At 61.1% G+C, this 18,498-nt stretch overlaps 1 protein-coding gene across 4 annotated transcripts; it reads right to left on the minus strand.

Moving 5' to 3' along the window:
- Positions 1 to 160: 160 nt before the first annotated feature.
- VSTM2L (V-set and transmembrane domain containing 2 like) lies at positions 161 to 12,131 on the minus strand. Of its 4 annotated transcripts, none has more exons than XM_030502570.1 (4): positions 11,837 to 12,131; positions 4,305 to 4,474; positions 3,335 to 3,385; positions 161 to 1,499 (listed from the first exon to the last, which is right to left on the minus strand). In XM_030502570.1, exons 1-4 carry the CDS (start codon positions 11,943 to 11,945, stop codon positions 1,197 to 1,199), a joined length of 633 nt encoding a protein of 210 aa, XP_030358430.1. In that variant the 5' UTR covers positions 11,946 to 12,131; the 3' UTR covers positions 161 to 1,196. The 4 variants fall into 4 exon arrangements, with proteins under 4 accessions (XP_030358430.1, XP_030358429.1, XP_030358428.1 ...); XM_030502569.1 differs by having other exon boundaries at positions 3,335 to 3,388; XM_030502568.1 differs by having other exon boundaries at positions 4,305 to 4,495; positions 11,837 to 12,103.
- Positions 12,132 to 18,498: the final 6,367 nt, after the last annotated feature.

Here is an 18,498-nt window from a genome sequence, read left to right on the forward strand (position 1 = left end):
TGACACCCACCCACATCCCAGTCCCATCCCAACCCCATCCCCATCGTCCCCAGCCCAGCAGCCCCAGGGGCAGCCCCAACTGTGCCCCTTTTAGCCAAGACAGCGCCAAAGCTGCGTCCCCTCTGTGTGCCAGGGACAGAGACCGCAGACCTGCAGAGGCTTCGTTTAAAGAGCTTTATTAGCTGCAGCAGGTCTGGTGGCGGCAGAGAGCAGCACCCAACACCCAGACGGAGACACCCGGGACCCTCCCGTCCCTCCCCACAGCCCCGTCCCCAGCAGTGGCATTTGCCCACGGGCCATTTGCAGCCACGCAGAGCCCATGACCTGGGTCAGTGCAGTGCTGTGGCACAGGAGGAAGGGATGCTTGGCCAAGTGGCACCGGCACAGGCAGCGGGGACAGAGCGAGGGTGGATGGGGCTGGTGGCCAAAGCCCCCCCTTCCTCTGTGGAATGCAAAGGGCCGAGAGGAGCAATGTGTGAAAACAGGGCCAGCTCCCACGCCACGGCTCCCTGGCACACAGGGGCCGCAGGCAGCTGCCTGGCTGGGCAATGCCGCGGCACAGCCCATGGCACCACAGCCATGTCGGGAGCGTGCCGGGAGCATGTCGTGCCGTCCTTCTCTGCTGAGCTCAGGCCTTGATGTGCTGGGGCAGCTCTGGGGCAGGCAGGGGCAGGGAGAGGTGATTCACACGGTCTGTAAGGTGGATGCTGGAACTTATATACACGCAGTGGGACTGAACTGAGTAACTAAACCGGGGCTCCTACGGGAACAGGAGGAGGTTTCTGCAAAGCACAAGGGAGGGTGGGGAGGGTGCCATGGGCTGAGGGGTTCCACCGGGCACCCAAAGCTGGGGCACAATGTGGCCGGTGGCACAGTGGTGGCAGCAAACAGGGCACCCGCTGCATGGCACCAGTGGGATGGGGACCACCACCGGCCCTGGTGATGCCCCTGGCATGGACGCGGTCCTGCTCCTGCACCGAGTCCCAGCACTGCTGCACCATGGGGCTGGGGAAGAGACCGACCCAATGCTGGCTGGTGGGAGGAGGAGGAGGAAGAGGAGGAGGATGGGGGGGTCGATGGGCAAGATGGGCGGTGGGGCCAGTCTCTGGCAGGGGCGCGGCACCCCCAAGGGCTCCGCTGAGTCCGGGGCGCAGGGGGGGCTGCGGGGGCTGCAGTGTCCCCCCGGCACCGCCCGCCTACAGCGCGCAGGAGGCGTCTGCCGAGCGCTTCCTCAGCTCCTTCCCGGCCTTGTGGTGGTGGTGGTGGTGGTGCGTGTGTGCCGAGCCGGGCTCCGGCAGCGCGGCGCCCTGTGGCTGGGTGTCCTGCGGGTGCCCCGTGCCCCCCGGCGCCTCCACCCGCAGGTACGCCTTCACCTTGTGGTGCCGCGCCTTGCCGTCGCTGGAGTCGATCACCCGGCACTCGTACGTCCCCTCGTCCTCCAGCTTCACCCGCGACAGGCGCAGCTTGTGGGAGATGTTGCTGCCGACCACCTTCACCACCTGCGGCGGGCACACGGGGGTCAGGCAGCTGTGGGGAGCCACACAGACACCCAGACCAGTGCCCCCTCAGCGGGTCGCACGGGGACATGGCACGGTGGGGGACCCTGGACCCCAGGGTGACGCTGTCCCTGGCGCACGGGGTCGGGGATCGATGCGCATCCACTCCGGTAATTAGCTTTTCTACCAAATTGATTCGCTCTCAGTATTTATCACCCAATGAAATTTAAGACTCACTCACTCGCCAGAGCCGGGGCTGCTGCTGGGCTGGGTCAATAAATCACATTTATGACCCACCCCGAGGCCCCTGGCTCTGTTCCCTATAATCACGCTGGACGGCAAAGGCCATTTTTCTACTTGCCGCTGCATTTGTTAGCTGAAGATTTTATGGTGTTTAGAAACGGGGCACAGGCCAAGGCAGGCTCCGAGCTGCGCCCAGGACAGGGCAGGGGCTGTGCATGGGGGCAGATGAGCTGATGGGCCCTGGTGTGAGCGAGCTGAGCACTGAAGGAGCCTCAGAAACCCACTTTGTGCCGGCAGAGCCAGGAGGCACCAAAATTAATGGCTGGGAAATTTAGAACTAATAAAAGAAAAGCCTAATTTGCTGGTGGAGCCACTGCCCTGCAGGTCACCGAGCCTCAGCCCGCGCCTCGGCTATGGCAGGGATGAGTTTATGACCAGTTGTAATGCTCGTGGCTTCCTGCTGCCCCAAGAGACCCCCACACCAGTCAGGATGTATGCAGTGGTGTCCAGCCCCAGCTCAGCCCCACAACGTGCTGCGCTCAGCTCCAAAACAGGGGTTAAAGCATTCAAGGGAGGTGGGAAATAAACCTAGACCCATTGTGTTTGCTACTACTGCTTCCCTCTCCACATCCCTGCACAGCGCGGTGGCTCTGGGTAGAGCCGGCGCCGGCGCCTCCAGCACCAAGTGTGTTTTGGCAGAGGAAACCTGGCCCAAGGCTGCCCGACGCGGCGGTTTCTGTGTGATTTACATCGTCTCGCACCGCCTGACGCTGCCGTTTGCTCTCAGTCTGTTGCTGCCATGGCTGTAACACAGGGTTTATCAGAGGGGCTCATGGTGCCTCGCCCGTGTTCATGTGTCGCCTCCATTTGTAAACACTTCATAATCAGGGACATTGAAAATAACAGAATAAAGCAGGTTTGACACTCAAGCCTCTCGCTGGGTCTGGAGGAGGCAGCAAAGCTGCCGCACTCCGAGCGCTTCAGATACCCCCAGTTACGCTGCACCCGCATTGGCTGCACCGGACACAACGGTGGAGCTGAGCCGAGCCCAGCACCCACCTCGCCTCTCCTGCCGTGGGGACCCTGCCTGCCCTGCAAGGGCGAACGAAGAGCCAGCAGCGGCTGCCGGGGCCAGGGAGGGTGGGAAGCACTTTCTGACGCTGCTCTGTTTCAGTGGCACCCCCAAACGCAGAGCCCCCCGAGGTGGAGAGGGCCGGGGGGGGTCATGCCTGGCAGCGGGGGGCTGGGAGCATTTACTGTATTTAACTGATTAACATCTCATTCTGCTCATGTGAGCCTAAATGGTTTTGGGATGCTAATCCTGTGGGTAAATTAGATTATTCTTCTCCTCAGCATCAGTGTGTCCCTGAGATGCCGACAGGAGCTGGTCGGAGCTCACGCTCCAGGCTGCAGCCCCCAGTGCCGGGGGTCCCTGACACCTCCCAGCCCCCCAGCGCCTCGTCTGGGGTACCAGCCTCACACAGAGACACCAACCCTGGGGACCCTCCTGCCGCCCAGCTCCGTGCAGCGCTGAGCACCAGGAACCATCCCATCCCACGGCCGGAGCCCCTGCAGGAGCCGTTATCCCAACTCACGCTTATTTTAGTCGCGTCCTTCCCAGGCTCCTCCTGCGGTGAAGCTTTCAGCTGCTGGAAGAGCGGGATGGGAGAGAGACCAGAGAGGGAAGAGAAATCATCAGCTCGGCTGCGAGGAGGCAGGAGCCCAGCGGAGCCCAGGGTGGCTGCCCCGGAGAGGAGGGAGGAGGGAGAAGGGAGAAGGGGCTGCTCAGCCCCAGCAAACCCGGGCACCTCGGGCAGGTGGGAGCTGCACAGGGCACGTGGGAAGGTGAGGGAGCACCTCAGTGGCTGGATGACACGGGGTGCTCGCCCATGGGTCCCCACTGCATCCAGCTCCATCAGTGGGCGCTCCCCATGACCTGGGCTGGGCTCAATGCCCGCTCCCACCACCCCTCGCCCCGCAGCTCCCGAGCCAGCGGCAGCTCCCCTGTTGCTGCTCAATTTATGGTAATACCAGCAGCAGCTCTGCCAAAGACACAATAATAGAGGCTCATTAAAATACCTAAAGCTGCCTTCCCATTATTTGGCCCTTATCTCTGTGTGAACAGAAAGAGAAATAAAGAGACAGCTGTTTGCTGAGACCGATACACACGGAAATGGGGAAAACAAGGGAGGGCTGGGGGGGGAGGATGTGGGGATGGGTCGGATGCAAGGGCAGTTGTGATGAGATGGGAGAAGGCACAAGCACCAGGGCAAAGCCTCTGCCCGGGTCAGTCCCCAGGGGTGGGATAACTGGGAAGGGCAGCCAGGACAGCCCAGCCCCATGTGCTGGAGCATCCTGTGTGCAGTGGGATGCTGTGCACCCCACACATGGTCCTACACCCCAGGACCCCGGCTCCCCTCTGGAGTGTCTGCAGGTCTGGTCAGTGCTGGGACTTCTGCTGCAGGACAGGGACCCTCATGAGCCCCAAATGCTGCTGCAAGAGAAGTCCCATGAGGGCTCTGCCTCTCAATGCTGCAGCTGGATGGGGAGGACGAGGGGCATTACCTGGTTGGAATCCCACGTCTGTTTGTCCGCCCAGTCCTTGTGGTTGCGGACGTACCACCACTGTATCTCCAGGGAGTAGGAGGGGGAGCCGGTGCCGCGGAAGGAACACGCCATCTCCACGTCCTCGCCCGCCTGCGCCGTCATGTCGTGGGGGGTCTCAGTGAAGAGGGCTGCAGGAGACAGAGCGAGGGCTGCGGGGACAGAGCGAGGGCTGCGGGGATGTGCCACTACCACGGCAAAGGATGATGCCACCGGCCATGCAAGCAGGGTCACCAGGACCACCCTGACCCTGCCCCGGCCAAACAGACCCAGCACCCGGCCCTGGCCCTTTGCCAGGGGCAGCGGGAGGAAATGGAGAGAGCAAGAGCCCCTGAGCCCCCACCTCGACACCACCCCCTGGGACCTTGCCCCAGGGTGACACGGGACCCAGTGCACCTCCAAGGTGTCATAAACAAATACGGCATGGTCGCATCTCCACTTAGATCAGAGCATAAATGAAAAACAAATCCTTGTTTAACGCGGCCCCCAAACAGTCTCCCACATGCCATATGGTTTGCTTTCCTTGCTCAAAACAAATATTGTTCAGAGATGTAATTAGAATTCTTTTCATCTCCTCTGGAGGGATTGTTGTTTCTCTGTAACGACAGACGCAGCGCGCGAGTCACCGGCAAATGCCATTGCCACAACCTGTGGCAGCTTCTCCATGGCATGACATGGGGACGGGGGCTGAGCCCCCAACACCGGCACAGCCAGGCTGGGGCTGCCAGAGCCTCCCCCACGTCCCTGATGCTGTTTTGGCCACAGAAGTAGGCAGGGACTGGGGCAGGGGCTGGGACAGGGTCCTGCTGGATCTGCCCTCCCACCTTCACCAGCCACCTCGTTCCACCGGCACTGCTGGTTCACAGCCACTGTGCAGGTACCTCTGGTGCCGTCAGAGCCCCCCGGGACATGGGCCCGTGGGAAGCAGCGTGCAGCTTCTCACCAAGCCCTGATCCCCTCTGAAAAAGAATTATTATCAGCTCAGACGGAAAAGTTAATACCTTTAATGTCTCCCCGTCCCTCCAGACGCATGGAAATCCCATATACTTATCACTTTCCTTTAATCCATCTTAGCTGGGGAACTGAGGGAAATACCCAGCACGAGGCTTCCACCAGCCCGGGACTCGCGGCGGGTTCCCAGCACGGCTCCTGCAGCCCCTTTGCCCGGGAGCCGGCACCCGCAGCCATGGGGGGTCTGTGCCGGGGGGAGTCCAGCCGGGAACTGCACCAGTGGTCGAGGGTTGAGGGAAGAGCAGGAGGGTCCAGCACTGCCTGGTGCCGGCTGCTCCTTGGCACATGGCAAAGGACTCCCGGCATGTCCAGCCATTAGCCAGCACTCATCTGCCCTTCCCTGGCCATGGCCGGGGATGGGGCTTTTCCTCTGCAGGATTCCCAATAGCAGGAGCAATGGACAAAGCCAGAGTATCCCGGCAAAGCCTGCACCAGCCCCTGGTCCATGCAGAGCAGAGACAGGGGCAATGGCCGGAGGGCTTCCGCCGTGCCCAGACTACTCTGAGCACAATTAAAGTCTGCTCCCACGGATGGGATTTGGCGGCTGAGCAGAGAAAAGGCCTGATTGAATCAGGCGCCTCCTTCCTTTCAGGTTTTAATTGCGAAGCGCATGTATTAATTAACCCCAGGGCTTGGCCACTCCAGAGCGCAGCCAAAGCAGGGCAGGTCCCACTGGTGGAGCTGCCCCGGAGCCCCCCAGGAGCACCCCCGGACCATGGACCCCATTGACCCCCCTGGCCCTTCCCCACCTCCCCAGCGCAGCAGCTGTGAGTGACACGCTGGGAACTTGGGACAGACAGGGCATAAAGCGCTCAGTGACGAGGGATGGACAGACAGACAACACGGTCTGACAGCAGCAGGGAAGGTGAGGCCGGCCCCTCCACTCCTGCACATCCCAGCTCATCATCCTCCCCTTCCGCCTCACTGCCCGCTCCCTCCATCCCAGCTTCCCACCATGGTCCCTCTGCAGGGATGGGCTCCAGGACCCCAGTGCTAAGGGACGCCTGGATCAGGGGCAGTGGGGCCACCACTAGCCCAGGATCCACATCAGGACAGTCCCCACCATGAGAGCGAAATGTGGTGGTGCCATGAGCAGCCCCATGGCTGGGCACAGACCCGGCTCCCACCGGCACCACTTCCAGGATGGGCTTTTAGTGCTGGAGCTGCCCAGCACCATCCTCCCCGCCGCTGCCATCGGTGCCGCATCCTGGCAGTGGGAGGGGGGCCGGTGCTGGGCTGGCTGCCACGTGCTTTATGGCCTGCTACCTGTCATAAACTGGGAAAATCAGGATCAATAAATCTTGCAGGAAACAAAAATCAGGGGAAATAAAATGAACTCAATGGGGAAACACAGATAAACGGAATTGAAAACGCCTGCTGGGACAGCTTGGTGCTCTCATAAACCGGAGATATAGAGGCTGCCGCGCTCCTCCCCACGCGGGCAGGATTCATTGCCGCGGCCCCGCACGGCACGGGCAGGAGGGCGGCAGGGAAGGGGTGTCCCCCCCAGACCGTGCCAGGCTGTTCAGCACCCCAGTACCTGGAAATGACCCACCAGACCCCTGCCCTGTGCCCCTGCAGCCCCTGGAGCACATGAGGCCACGCAGCCCTGGGGAGCCTGGCCAGGACCCTGCCCACTGCCCAGTGCTCACTGCTCACTGCCCACCCTCACTGCCCACTGCCCGCAGTTTTGGTGCAGCCCTGCAAGGGGCCGTGCTGCCTTTCTCAGCCTCCCCAGGGCACCAACTGCGACAACTGCAACTTAAACAGGGACGTGGGCAGGCACTGGGGTTAGTGTTTGTGTAAATAGGTATTGGAGGGTGATTAAATATGGATTGGACATTTGCAAATGCCTCTTAATCACCTGGTTAGTGCTCACGCCTGCTCTGAGTTGTTAACCCCACTGAACCATCACAGCACTGGTCAGTCAGATGCCTCTTTCTCTGCCTGATGGAGCAGCAGCCCCTGGCAGACCCATGGCTGGGCTGGAGGGGAGGCCGGGCTGGGGTGGGGGAGGCTGGGGAGCCCCCGGCCCCAGGGGAGGAGGAGGAGGAGGAGGCAGCCCTGGGCAGGCGGGTGCAGGACCGTGCCACCGGATCAGCCTCTGCCACCTCTTGTCCCTCCCTCCAGCTGCTGCTGTTGTGCCATGGGCTGCGACCGAATGTGGTTTATTCTCCCCTCCACAAAGCTCCAACCATAATTCCTGGTTTATTACGGTTCAGAGAGTCAGGACTCTCAGTGGACTAATTGTGGGCTCAGCCTCGCACTCTGGCAGCCCCCTCCTACACCCAGAAGCAGGAGGGTGCCGTGAGGCACCACAGGAAGGAACCAGCTCTGGATGTGGCCACTGCAGCTCTGGGGCGAGGGGCACCCCAACCCCAGCAGAAGGCAGCTCTGACGGAGCCTGGCTCCAACCGTTGTCATCAGCCATGTCCGGGCAAGCAGGTCCCCACCAGCACCAGGTCTGAGTCCCCACCAGCACCAGGTCTGAGTCCTCACCAGCACCCAAACCCTCCACCATCCTCCCTGGCACAGGCTGCCTGTGCAGGAGTCACCCAGGAAGGTGCAGGAGGCATCCCCCTGGATGGATCCGGGAGAAGCCCAGCTGCTGGCTGGACACGAGGGTTGCTGGTGTCTGCTGTGCCTCCCTCCTCTTCCCATCTGCACGTTAACATCTGGGAATGCATCTCCTCCTGACAAGCCTAGAGCAGGGATGCTGACCCCGGGTCACCAAAATCACATCAAGGCCACAAACCGGCGCATAAACACAGTGGTGTGACAGCTGGTGGTACTGGTGAGGGCAAGGCAGGCGGCTCCAGCGGCGAGCAGCAGGCAGGGATGGGATGAGACCAGGGCTGGAGCCAGGGATGGATCCAGCATCCATCCGGCACCGCGAGAGCCATGGTCCCCTCTGAAAATTCTGCCATCACAAAAGAAGCGTGAGGCTGAGCACTGCGAGCACCGGCACGCTGGGGCCGGGAGTGCCATTTCTCTGTCCCTATTTACTGTCACATTAGCAGCAGAATTAGCTCAAATTTGCAGCATAAATGAAACCAAACCCCCCGAGCTGCTGCAGCGGTTGCGTGAGGCTGGAGCTCACCTTGCGGGGAGCTGGAATTCACCTTGAAACCCGCGGGTGTTTCTATCCGCGCACCGTCATGGCCACGCTCCTGGGGCCCTCCTGCTGCCCAGGCGGGAGAACAGCAGTGGGAGACCCGGCCCTGGCTGCCAGGAGCTCCCCGGGTGAGGGGACTCCCAGCTCCAGCTCCCTGGTGCTCAGACAATCCCCTCCCGAGGGCACCGCGGAAGAGCAGCCATTTGAGAGTATAAGTAGCAAAACCCTGAAATGGGCTGTTAGAGCATCTCCCGGCAGGACCCCAGCAGCGATGTGCAGCCGCCACTCACACTGGTGCTGGTTTTTGCCAGGGGATGATTCCCAATGGGCAGGGCACCTGGCAGCAGGCAGGAACCGGGATGGGGCAGACAGAAGCTCTGCTCCACTGCAGATCAGCGCACTCAGTCTCATGCCCAGCACCCAGGACAGGAGCCATCAGCACTGGCAGCGCTGCCCACGCTGTGCATGGTGCCCATACCTGTCCTGCAGAGGCAGCAGCCCCCGGTGCTCACGGGCACAGCGCCCTCCTGCCCGGCTCTGCCCACCCCACCACTGGTGGGATCATCCCGGTCCAGCTCCATCTGGAGCACGCGGTGCATGGCATCAATGCATCTGGCACAGCCAATCCCAGCCAATTGCCCAGTGCCTGTTCATGCACCCACCGCAGCCGGAGCCCTGGGGAGGGAGCAGCCAGGCGGGAGATGAACCCACAGCCGAGGGAAATGGCCATGGAGCAGAGCCTGGACAGAGCCAGAGCCGTTGTCGGGTGGGCTGGGAAGGGCTGCTCATCCCGGGGCACACGAGTCCTTCCTGCTCCATGAACCAGAACCCAGTGACGGATCCCCGTCTCTGCCCCAGTACTGCTGGTGGCTCCAGCCCCGTGCAGCTGCCCCGGCCATGTGTTTGATTTGCTGCCTCACTCACCAGGAACGTTATGATTAAAATTAGCTGTCACTGTCCTAACGTAATAATTCCCAGTGTCTGGCCCATCGTCTGTCAGCCTCTTCAAGGGAAAAGAAAGCACAGACATTTGATGAGGAGAGGTGTCAGAAGTAATTGCGTTGAATGACTGCACGAACAGCAGCAGGAAAAACACATCGGGTGGAGAATTCCCATCAGGAAGCATGAAAAAATCCAGCAGAATGCAAAGTGTTTATGAAAGTAATTGATAGAATAATCATCGGGGTGTGCAAGGAAGGAGAAGGGCAGCGCCCTGGGGAGCTGGGGCTCGGCTCCCTCCAGCCCCAGCCCCAGTCGCAGCCGTAGAGCCGGTGAAACACCGGCGCTCGTGAAGGATGCGGGGACGGAGCCGCTGCTGCTCCAGCTGCTCAGCCAGCGGCGGCCCCTGCCCTGCGCCGGGAGCCGGCCGGAGCTTCCCAGCCAGCGCCGGTTCGCAGGCGATGGCACCAGCCCAGCGTGCAGAGGCTCTGCAATGGGGGGCATGAATAATTGAAGGCGCCAGCCTGAGCAGAGAGCAGAGAGGAGAAAGGAGGGGAGAGCAGAGCAGAGGCAGCGCTGTGGGCAGGGGAGGGATGGCGAGGAAGGAACCTGCAGCTCAGGCGCTCTTCCAGGGCAGCAGGGCAGACGGAGCCCATCCTCGGTCCATCCTTGCTCCATCCTCACTCCATCCTCTCTTCATCCTCACTCGAGGCAGACCCTTCACTATGTGAGCAGGGAAAGGGCTTCCTCTGACCGAGACTTTGTCCCTTGGCAGCAGCCTGGCTGCCCATGGCTCCTGCCTGCCCAGCAGCAGCGTGCAGCTGCCTCGGCCGCCTGCGAAGCACAAGGCTCCCAGTCCCTTCCCTCGTTGCATCTGCTGTGGGCTGGAGAGAGGTAACAGCGATGGCGGCGCCGGGCTGTGCAGAGGCTGCTCCAGCCGCCTGCACCGGGCAGAGATGGCGGCGAGCTCCGGGTGCTGCCTGCAGCGGGCAGAGCCTGGCAGGGCCCCACCGGCCCCACCGGCCACGGATGAATCCATCCCGTCATCCGCGCACGGAGGAGCGGCTCCACCAGCGAGTAATGAAATGATCAATCTCTGATCGGCTAAACAGCGATTTATACAGGTTTTCAGCACACACAGCTTTTATCAAATTGGTATTCACCTACTGAACACAAATGGCTTATTATACATGACCCACTTATTCACTGCTTTTCAGTATCGTTAATAAAGGTTTCTGTTGTGATTAAGTGAGTTGCTGCAGAACTGCTCGTAGTAGCAAGCTGTAATGTGGCTCTGAAGTGCACTCACCCTCCCAGAATATTTCTTCTCCTTGGCTCCCTGCTCCCTCTCAGCGACCATTTCACTATTTATTTGCCTATTGCTGAATTTCTGAGGGGAGCAGCAGCGGCTAATGGAGGCTCTTTGCCCACATCTCCTTCCAGCATGCCAGGCCGACAGGTCCAGAAACCCTCCTGCCTTCATCCCGCAGCGCAAAGCAGAGCATCCCTGCCAGGGCAGGCAGGTACCCGCTGGACCATGCACTGTGTCCCCGTGGGCACCAGGGCCTGGCGTGCCTGGAGACTCCTTGGGGCAGGGAGCTGCTTCCACCACAGGCCGCAGCCCCGGAGCCATGTGAGGGGAATGGCTGCAATGGGGGCACCGAGCACCCAGCCAACTGTGCTCACTGCTGGGACTCAGATTTAAACCCACCCGTGTCACCTGTAGGGAGCAAGGAGGGTATCAGTGCTCTTCCCGAGGGGGATCTGTCTCCCATCTCCTGCTCAGTGCCCCACGGGTGGGAATTACCCTGCTCTGGGAGAGTGTTTCACACGGGGGTCCAGAAATCGGCTCCTCCATTCCCAGACCCCGGCTGGACCCGCCGGGTTTGGCAGCACCACGAACCCACCGACCTGCCGGGCCGCCGAGCACCGGAGATGGCAGAGCAGGAACGGGAGACCAGAGAGTCGCTCCTGCTGCCAGAGGCGTGTGGCAGCACACGGCGGTGCATGGGGGGTGCACAGGGGTGCACACTTACACGGGGATGCACGGAGTGTGCACGGGGTGTGCAGGGGGACGGACCGTGCGAAGCCCCGGGCTCGGCAGCGCAGCGGCGGCGGCAGAGGCCGCCCCCCGGGCCCCGGGGACGGGAGCGGCGGAGCCCAGCCCCGGCTCGCCCGGGCCACCTCCCGCTCCTGGAGCCGCTGGCGCCGCGGACCGCGCCGCGGAGCTGCCGGCGGCGGCGGAGCCCAGCGCGGACAGGGGGTTCACCCCCCCACCTCCCGCCGCCCGTCCCGCCGCCCCCCGAGACGGCCGGGAACCGACACTGGGAGACCGAGCCCCGGGAGCGCTCTGGCCGCAGCCACCCCCTCCCGCACTCTCCCACCCCGGGCACCCGAGCTCCGGTCCCGGCCCGCCGCCCGCGCTCACCGCTGCCCGCCGCCGGGGCGTCCCACGGGGGGTGCCGGGAGGCGGCGCCGAGCTGCAGGTAGAGCCCCAGGTAGTGGAGGATCCCCAGGGCCAGGCCCAGGCCGCCCATCGTGCCGCGGGCGCGGCCGTCCCGGGGCCGGCGCTGCCGCGGGGCCGAGCCGTGTCCCCGGGGCTGCGCCGCGGTCCCGCCGCCGCCGCGCTGCGGAGCTCTTCCCTCGCGCGGAGGGCGCCGCGCGCCGAGGCGGTGCCGCGGCTCAGCCCGGAGCCTCCCCCGCCCGGCGGAGGGATCCCGGCCCCGCGCGCACCCACGAAGTTTTTCCCACGGTTCATTCTTAACCTGCGCGGGGCGGGGCCGGGCCGCGAGATCCCCCCGGGACCCCCCCGGGACCCCTCCGGTACCGCCCGCCCGCGGGATGGGTGCCCCCGCCGGCACCGCGCCTCTCCCCGGGTCCCGGTCGCCGCCGGTCCCGGCGGGGGTGGCTTCAGCACCCGGGACAGCGCCCGGCGCCGGTGCCTGCGGGGAGCGGTGCCCCGGGAGAGCCGGTGCCCGGGGGTGTCCCGGGTGCGGTGTCCCGGGTGCGGTGCCCGGCAACAAGGCGCTCGGGCGATGGGGGACCCTCTCGGGGCTACCCCCGGCACCGGCCGCGGGTGCATTTGTTATAAACCCCCTCACGTACCAGGGCTCGTGTCCCAGCGGGATCCGGCTCGGAATGAGAACCCCGGAGTTGGGGCACACGGGGGCTCAAAGCCGGCAGCGGCCCGGCCGGAGCGGGTGGGGGGGCGAAAAAGGGCTGGTCCGTGTAACCCCACCGGGACAGGACCGGCAAACCGGCTCCTGCCCCTAAAGCTGCTTAATGCCACGGACACGGTGCCGATTGCCCTTCAGCCACACAAAGCTCGAGGCCAGACCCCACGCCAGCGCCGGCCTTTCCCAAACCCACGGCTGGTGGCACCACAGCACCGTGACCTGCACGACACCGGCACCGCAGCGCCACAACCTGCACCATTCACACCTATTTTGAAGTCTAAAACCGTAAACAGGGGCTGGGAGCACAGAGCAGCCCTCGCACACACATACAGTGTTATCTGTGTGCCGCGTGGCAGCCTGAAGGGTGTCTGAGCTCCAGATAAACGGTAAAAATCAGATTATTTCAGGTGTTTTCTGCCATGCGATGACAGATGCTTGCAGCAAAGAGATCCTTTAAATTGGACTTGAAAATACAAACTGTCTGTCTTCACCTTTCCTGCAGCCGGGCTCCAGCACAGGGAGCAGGAGGAGCCTGGCTGTGCCCGGCAGCAGGAGCTGCACTGCCTCTTACCTGCAGTACAGACCTTCGGGTCCAAAGAAGTTCTACCTGCTGCAGGGTTTCTGCATGTAGAATAAAGCCCAGAGCAGAGGAGAGCATCAATCTCTGCCCGAGTTCGTTACTCCCTCTACAGTTAAAGGCAGGGGGAAGGAGAAAGCAGATGTAACAGCACCCACAGTCGCAACTGGTTGGATTCAGAGGGTCCCGCGCTGGGACAGCAGGAGAGCAGCAGCAAAGGGCCCCAGCTTCCCACGGGAAATCTCCCAGAGCGGCTCTGGGCTGGAAACTGAGCCCAGAGTCACAAGTGGAGGCAAAAACCCACACACCAAAATACCGGCTCCATGCACAGGGCCAAGTGAAACAGGAAAAAGCAGCCGAGGCCAAGCAGGAGCCGCGGTCGGGGCAGCCCAGCCTCGCGGTGCTGCGTGGCCCTAGGCCCATCCTCTGCCACCGGCCAGCGAGGGGATGGGGTGAGCCCCCCTGAAACAGCACCTACAAACAGTGCCCCACAGACCTGTGAGTGCCCCCACCCTGCGAAGCGCCTGCCCGCAGGGGCAGCTGGAGCTGGGGACATCACCCACGGGGGACTGTGTGTTCCAGGTCCCACAGCCCGAGGGGTGGCAGGCGCTGAGGCTGTGTGATTGCGCCTCAGAGGCAGGAACCTGCCAGGATCCTCCAGTGTCTCATCAGGGACATTTAAATCATGGCACGAGGAAGCAAAAAGCATAAATCCCTTTCGGAGCTGGGAACACCTCCAGCTGCAGAGCCTGAATTAGGTCTCATTTCCAGCTGATTTTCTGCCACTGCAGCGAGATGACAAATGGACACGGGGTCTGTGCAGGGGCCTTGCAGACGGGCAAGATCCAAGTGCCCGCGCGGCTCGGGTGCACTCGGAAGGTTTCATTTTCCTCTTCAATTTAATTCATCAGTGGAAAGGCCCAGAGCAGCTGCTGTCTGCAAAGGCCATGCAGCCCTGATGGACCCCGTGCGCCTGGCAGGGAGAGGAGGGAATCGCTGCGCTCAAGCCAAGAGCTGAGCCTGTGGCTCCAGACCCAGCAGGCACCTGAGGTCCCTTATCTGCACCCTCGCTGCCCCTGCAGGGCTCCTGGTCCAGCCCAAGGGGCCCAGGGGCTTGCTCTCGAGGACGAGATGTTCCTTATCTCTGGTAGAATCAGGGTTTCTGTCTGCTGTGTAATTTGGCTCGTGCCAGTGGCTCTGCTCAGGGTGGGAATCTGAGAGATGGGGGAATCCAGTGGCTGTTTCCAGCAACACCACAGAGACCCCGGTGGCACCCACAGGGACCTTCAGACACAAACCGGGTCGGGTTGGTCCTTCCTGCTGGCAGCGAAGTGCTGCCATGTTCATTCTGACACAACCCAAACCCCATGCTCCCTTCAGACAGTGGAGACACGCTACAGCTGCAGCTCCAGCTTAAGGCATACAGGAAAGGAAAAACAACCCAAACACCACCACTGCTGAAGTGCTGGGGGTTGCCTCATGCATTAGTTTGAAATCCAGCTCCTGAAGGGGTTGTGGGGGCACCCCGGGGCTCATCAGCCCCTGCTCTGACACAGCAGGGTGTTCGCTCTCTGGTTCCTGCTGTTCGTGCCCCTGACATTCCTGGGGGTGGCCGGTGCTGCAGCCCCACGAGCCGTGGGGCCGGGCCTGGAGCTGCGCCCGTGTCCAGGAGCCAGCGCTCAGATCGGCAGCTGCCTGGGAGAGCAGGTTGGGCTGTTCATCTCTGTGATGGGCAGAATAAACACCCTCCACACCGATACCGAGCTCATTTCTGAGACTTGTTTAGAGACTCAACAATCCCTGTATAAAAAGATTTCCTTCCACTGCTGAAGTTTGACATTCCTGCATTATTAGATTATTCGCAAAGGTCTGTGTGTGCTGCAGGAAAACAACAGCTCTGACATCCAGCGTTAGGGCTGCCTCCTCCACAGCTCATCCCGGTGCAACACAGCCACGACGACAGCGCCCAGCGGGATCCCCGGTGTGGAACACGGGGGCTCATGTGAGCAAACAAAACCCAACCCCGCTGGAACACCAAACTGATTAAACATCTTAATACATGGAGCAGAAGGGAGGCCCGGGGGGGGGGGGTCGGGGTGGGGGGACCCCGGCTGGAAGAGCACTGGGGCCCCAGGATCGGGACAGCATCCCTGGGGCACTGAGCACAGCAGCTCCGGAGATTCTGGGGGTCCCGGCCCGGGGGGAGGCAGCGGGAACCTCACCAGGGCTTTGGGGGTTCCAGGGCAGGGAGGGTCAGTCAGAGCATAAACCTCAGGAGAAATCACATGGAAAGAATTCTTCCTTCCGAGCACAACCTCTGCCTGGTTCAGACCACCAGCTCCCTCCTGCCCTGCAGAGCCCACCAGCAGGCTCTGGCTGCAGACAAGCGCTGGCACCACTGCATTCCAGGAACATTTCCCTCTTTCCAAACCATTGTTTTAAGGACCAAAAAAAAAATTAAATGTAAAAAACCCAACAAACAAAACCGCCAAAGCAGCTGCCGCTTCCCCCCCACGTTATTCACTGCAGATGAGAAAAGCCTTCCCCAAAACCCAGGTCTTAGAAGAAAAGAATTATTAAAAAACCCTCCAAAAAATCAATGGTTGTGGTGACTTATTTGTGCTGCTGAAGGTTTGTTTCCCAGTTTTGACAGTGTCTGTGTATTCAGTGCAGCCTGGGTCTCTCTGCTGGGATGTCAAGATATTCCTCAGTCACGATTCTCACCCTTCTCTCCCCATTCAGCAGCAGCCACTGCCCACATCCAGCCTGAGCCCCGGGCAGCTTTGGGATTCCCTGCTGGAGCAGAGACCCCGACGCCGTGTCCTGAGGTCCTGCTGCAAAGGGAAGGGGACAGTGGGGCAGTGCAGGGGCACAGCACAGTGCTCCAGCTGCAGAACACCCCGCCTTCTCTTCAAGTGCAAGTTTCCCATCTCTCCATTACCCAGTGCTCATCAATCATGTTCCTTCTAATTAACTTCTCATTTGCCTCTTTAGTCAAATCTGTTTACAATCAAAGACAAGACACAACCCAGCGAGGGCTGCGGTGAAGGTTGGGCTCTCCCTGCACACCCCAATGACCCTCAGCCACTGCTGGCCTGGACCCCTGGGTGCAGGCAGAGCACGGGCAGAGCAGGGGCATCAGCCCGAACCCAGGCACCGAACCCCCTGCCCCCAACCCACAGGCGCTTCATTAGGACCATCCCTTATTAGCTCAACCCTTGAATCCTCCTCCAGTCAGAGCAGTGACACCCTGCCTGGCTGCTCATGGCCCATCCTTGCACCTCTGAGGCTTTTGGGGGCTGCTCAACGCTGCAGCAGGGATGAGCTGAGCCACAGCAGCACATTAACTGAATCATTATCTTCATTAACGACAGCAGCCCCAGGTGGGCATCCAGCCCAGCCCAGGATCCAGTGTCCCAGCAGCGCAGCAGAGCCGGGTACTGAAGGAGGGACAAAGTGACCTCCCTGCCCCAGGCATTGCAACCAATGGGATCAGCTTTGGAACGTGCAGCTCAGCTCCACCAGCCCAAACCCAGATCACCATTTACCATCATCACCCCCTCTCAGTGCACCTCCCTCTCCTCACCCCATTTCATCAAAAATTGAGCAGGGATTTCTCTGGGCACAAGCACAGGAGCTGCAAAGCTTTAATTGCTTTAATGCTTTTCAGCAGATGAAGCTGCTGAAGAGGCCGACCTGCGGGAATGGATAGCCCTGGGGTGCTCCGACCCCCCGCCTGTGCTGGGTCCTGGACAGCCAGAGCCCACTGCAGCCACCAGCCCAGCAGCCCCCAGCCTGCCTTGGGACACAAAATGGGTTTTCCTGCTCTTGTGCACAAGATGGCCCGTTTTGTGCATCCCAGACAGGGCCGGGAGCTGCTTCCAGTCCCTCCGGCACACTGGGACCACTACGCAGAGGATCCCAAATTTGTGCAGAGGGGTTCCTCCCTCGGAGAGAGGAGGAGAGAAGAATTCATCACCCATCTTGTAAAGCCTGACTTGCAGTAACAAGCTCTGCTCTAATTCCCCAGCAACATCTGGAGCATCCTCATCTGCCACAGACGGTTGGGCTCAGGTAGGCACCGGCATTTTGCCTTCCTGTATCCCACAAACGTCTCCTCTGGCTCTGGAGGCACATGTGTACCGTGAGGCAGGGAAGGACAGTGCCTCTTCCAAGAGGAAAACCAGAGCCCGGCTTTGACCACAAATCCATCGGCTGTGCTGGGAAGGGAACAATTCCCAGGCTCAAGTAGAACACTGAACACAGCTGAGAAAGGAAGAAACACCTTTAAAGAAGTGGGTTGAAAACAGAAGAAATGAGGAATTCAAACGAGTTCTGCACCAAAAACGTATTTCTGCAGCTTTTTGTTGGCTGCTGAAGCCACGACTTCCCTGCTGATCCCCTGAACAGGAGCGTTCGACAGCGCCCAGGCCAGCAGCGCTGACGCAGCCGCGGCTGAAGGAGCCTTGAAGCTTCCCTGACAATGCATTTTTCTTGGAGATAAAAAATGAATGCTGCCAGCATGCAAATCTCTCTAAATGAGGCAGGGCCCAGCTTGCCGGAGCCGCCGGGGCTCCTGATGACACTCATTAACTTGAGCAGAAGAAAGGAGGATGCGGGAAAATATCCTCAGCTACTTCTTGTCCCGGTGCAGCCGCTGCCGGTGCGGGAGGAGCTGTGGCTCTGTCCCACCACGATCCATCCCTCAGCCCTGCTGCAGCTCCCGCAGTGTGCGGGGAGAGGCTGTCCCAGGGGCTCCCCTCCTCTGCGGGAACTCAGGGCTGCTCTGACAAGCCAGGCCCCAGGCTGAGAGTCCCAACACTCAATTCCTACAGGACAAGCACAACCAAGACCTGAAGCTGACCACGAAAGGCTGTCAGTGGAGTCTGGTCATGTCATGGATTACCCACCCTGCCTCCTAGCTCCGAGTATAACCCAACAGACTCACTCCAGCATCCCCACGGGAACAGGGACATGGCCTGGCCCATGCAAAAACTTACCTTTGATTACCCGGGATGTCCAACAGGGCTGGCTCCTGGGTCCCTTTTGCTGCTGAAGAGCCGCTCATCTGGGCACGTACCAACACCTCAGTCCCCCCAGTTTATGCCAGTACAGCAGGTTCTACATTTTCATTAGCATATGGGGCTGGAATAACTTGCAAACAGTCTCCTGAGCTACCTGGGCTTCCTCTTACCACTCCCCTAACACATCTACTGTCCTATTGCTTCACACCAGTCGCCGTGGTTGGACTCGGAGGACAAGGACAAACCTCGAGCTGCCCCACCACGAGATACACAGCTGCATCCCCATGTACAAACTGCTTGTAATAAACAGGAA

The sequence above is a fragment of the Strigops habroptila genome, chromosome 13, assembly GCF_004027225.2.
Source record: "Strigops habroptila isolate Jane chromosome 13, bStrHab1.2.pri, whole genome shotgun sequence".
NCBI lineage: Eukaryota > Metazoa > Chordata > Aves > Psittaciformes > Psittacidae > Strigops > Strigops habroptila.

What these genes read in the sequence shown, in the direction of transcription:
- VSTM2L (XM_030502567.1), bottom strand. Translation starts at nt 11,945, where the DNA reads ATGGGCGGCCTGGGCCTGGCCCTGGGGATCCTCCACTACCTGGGGCTC. An exon ending in CGCCCCGGCGGCGGGCAGCG is followed by an intron (nt 4,496 to 11,836) that starts GTGAGCGCGGGC and finishes CTGTCCCCGCAG; the next exon opens with CCCTCGCTCTGTCTCCTGCA. An exon ending in AGACGTGGGATTCCAACCAG is followed by an intron (nt 3,389 to 4,304) that starts GTAATGCCCCTC and finishes CCGCTCTTCCAG; the next exon opens with CAGCTGAAAGCTTCACCGCA.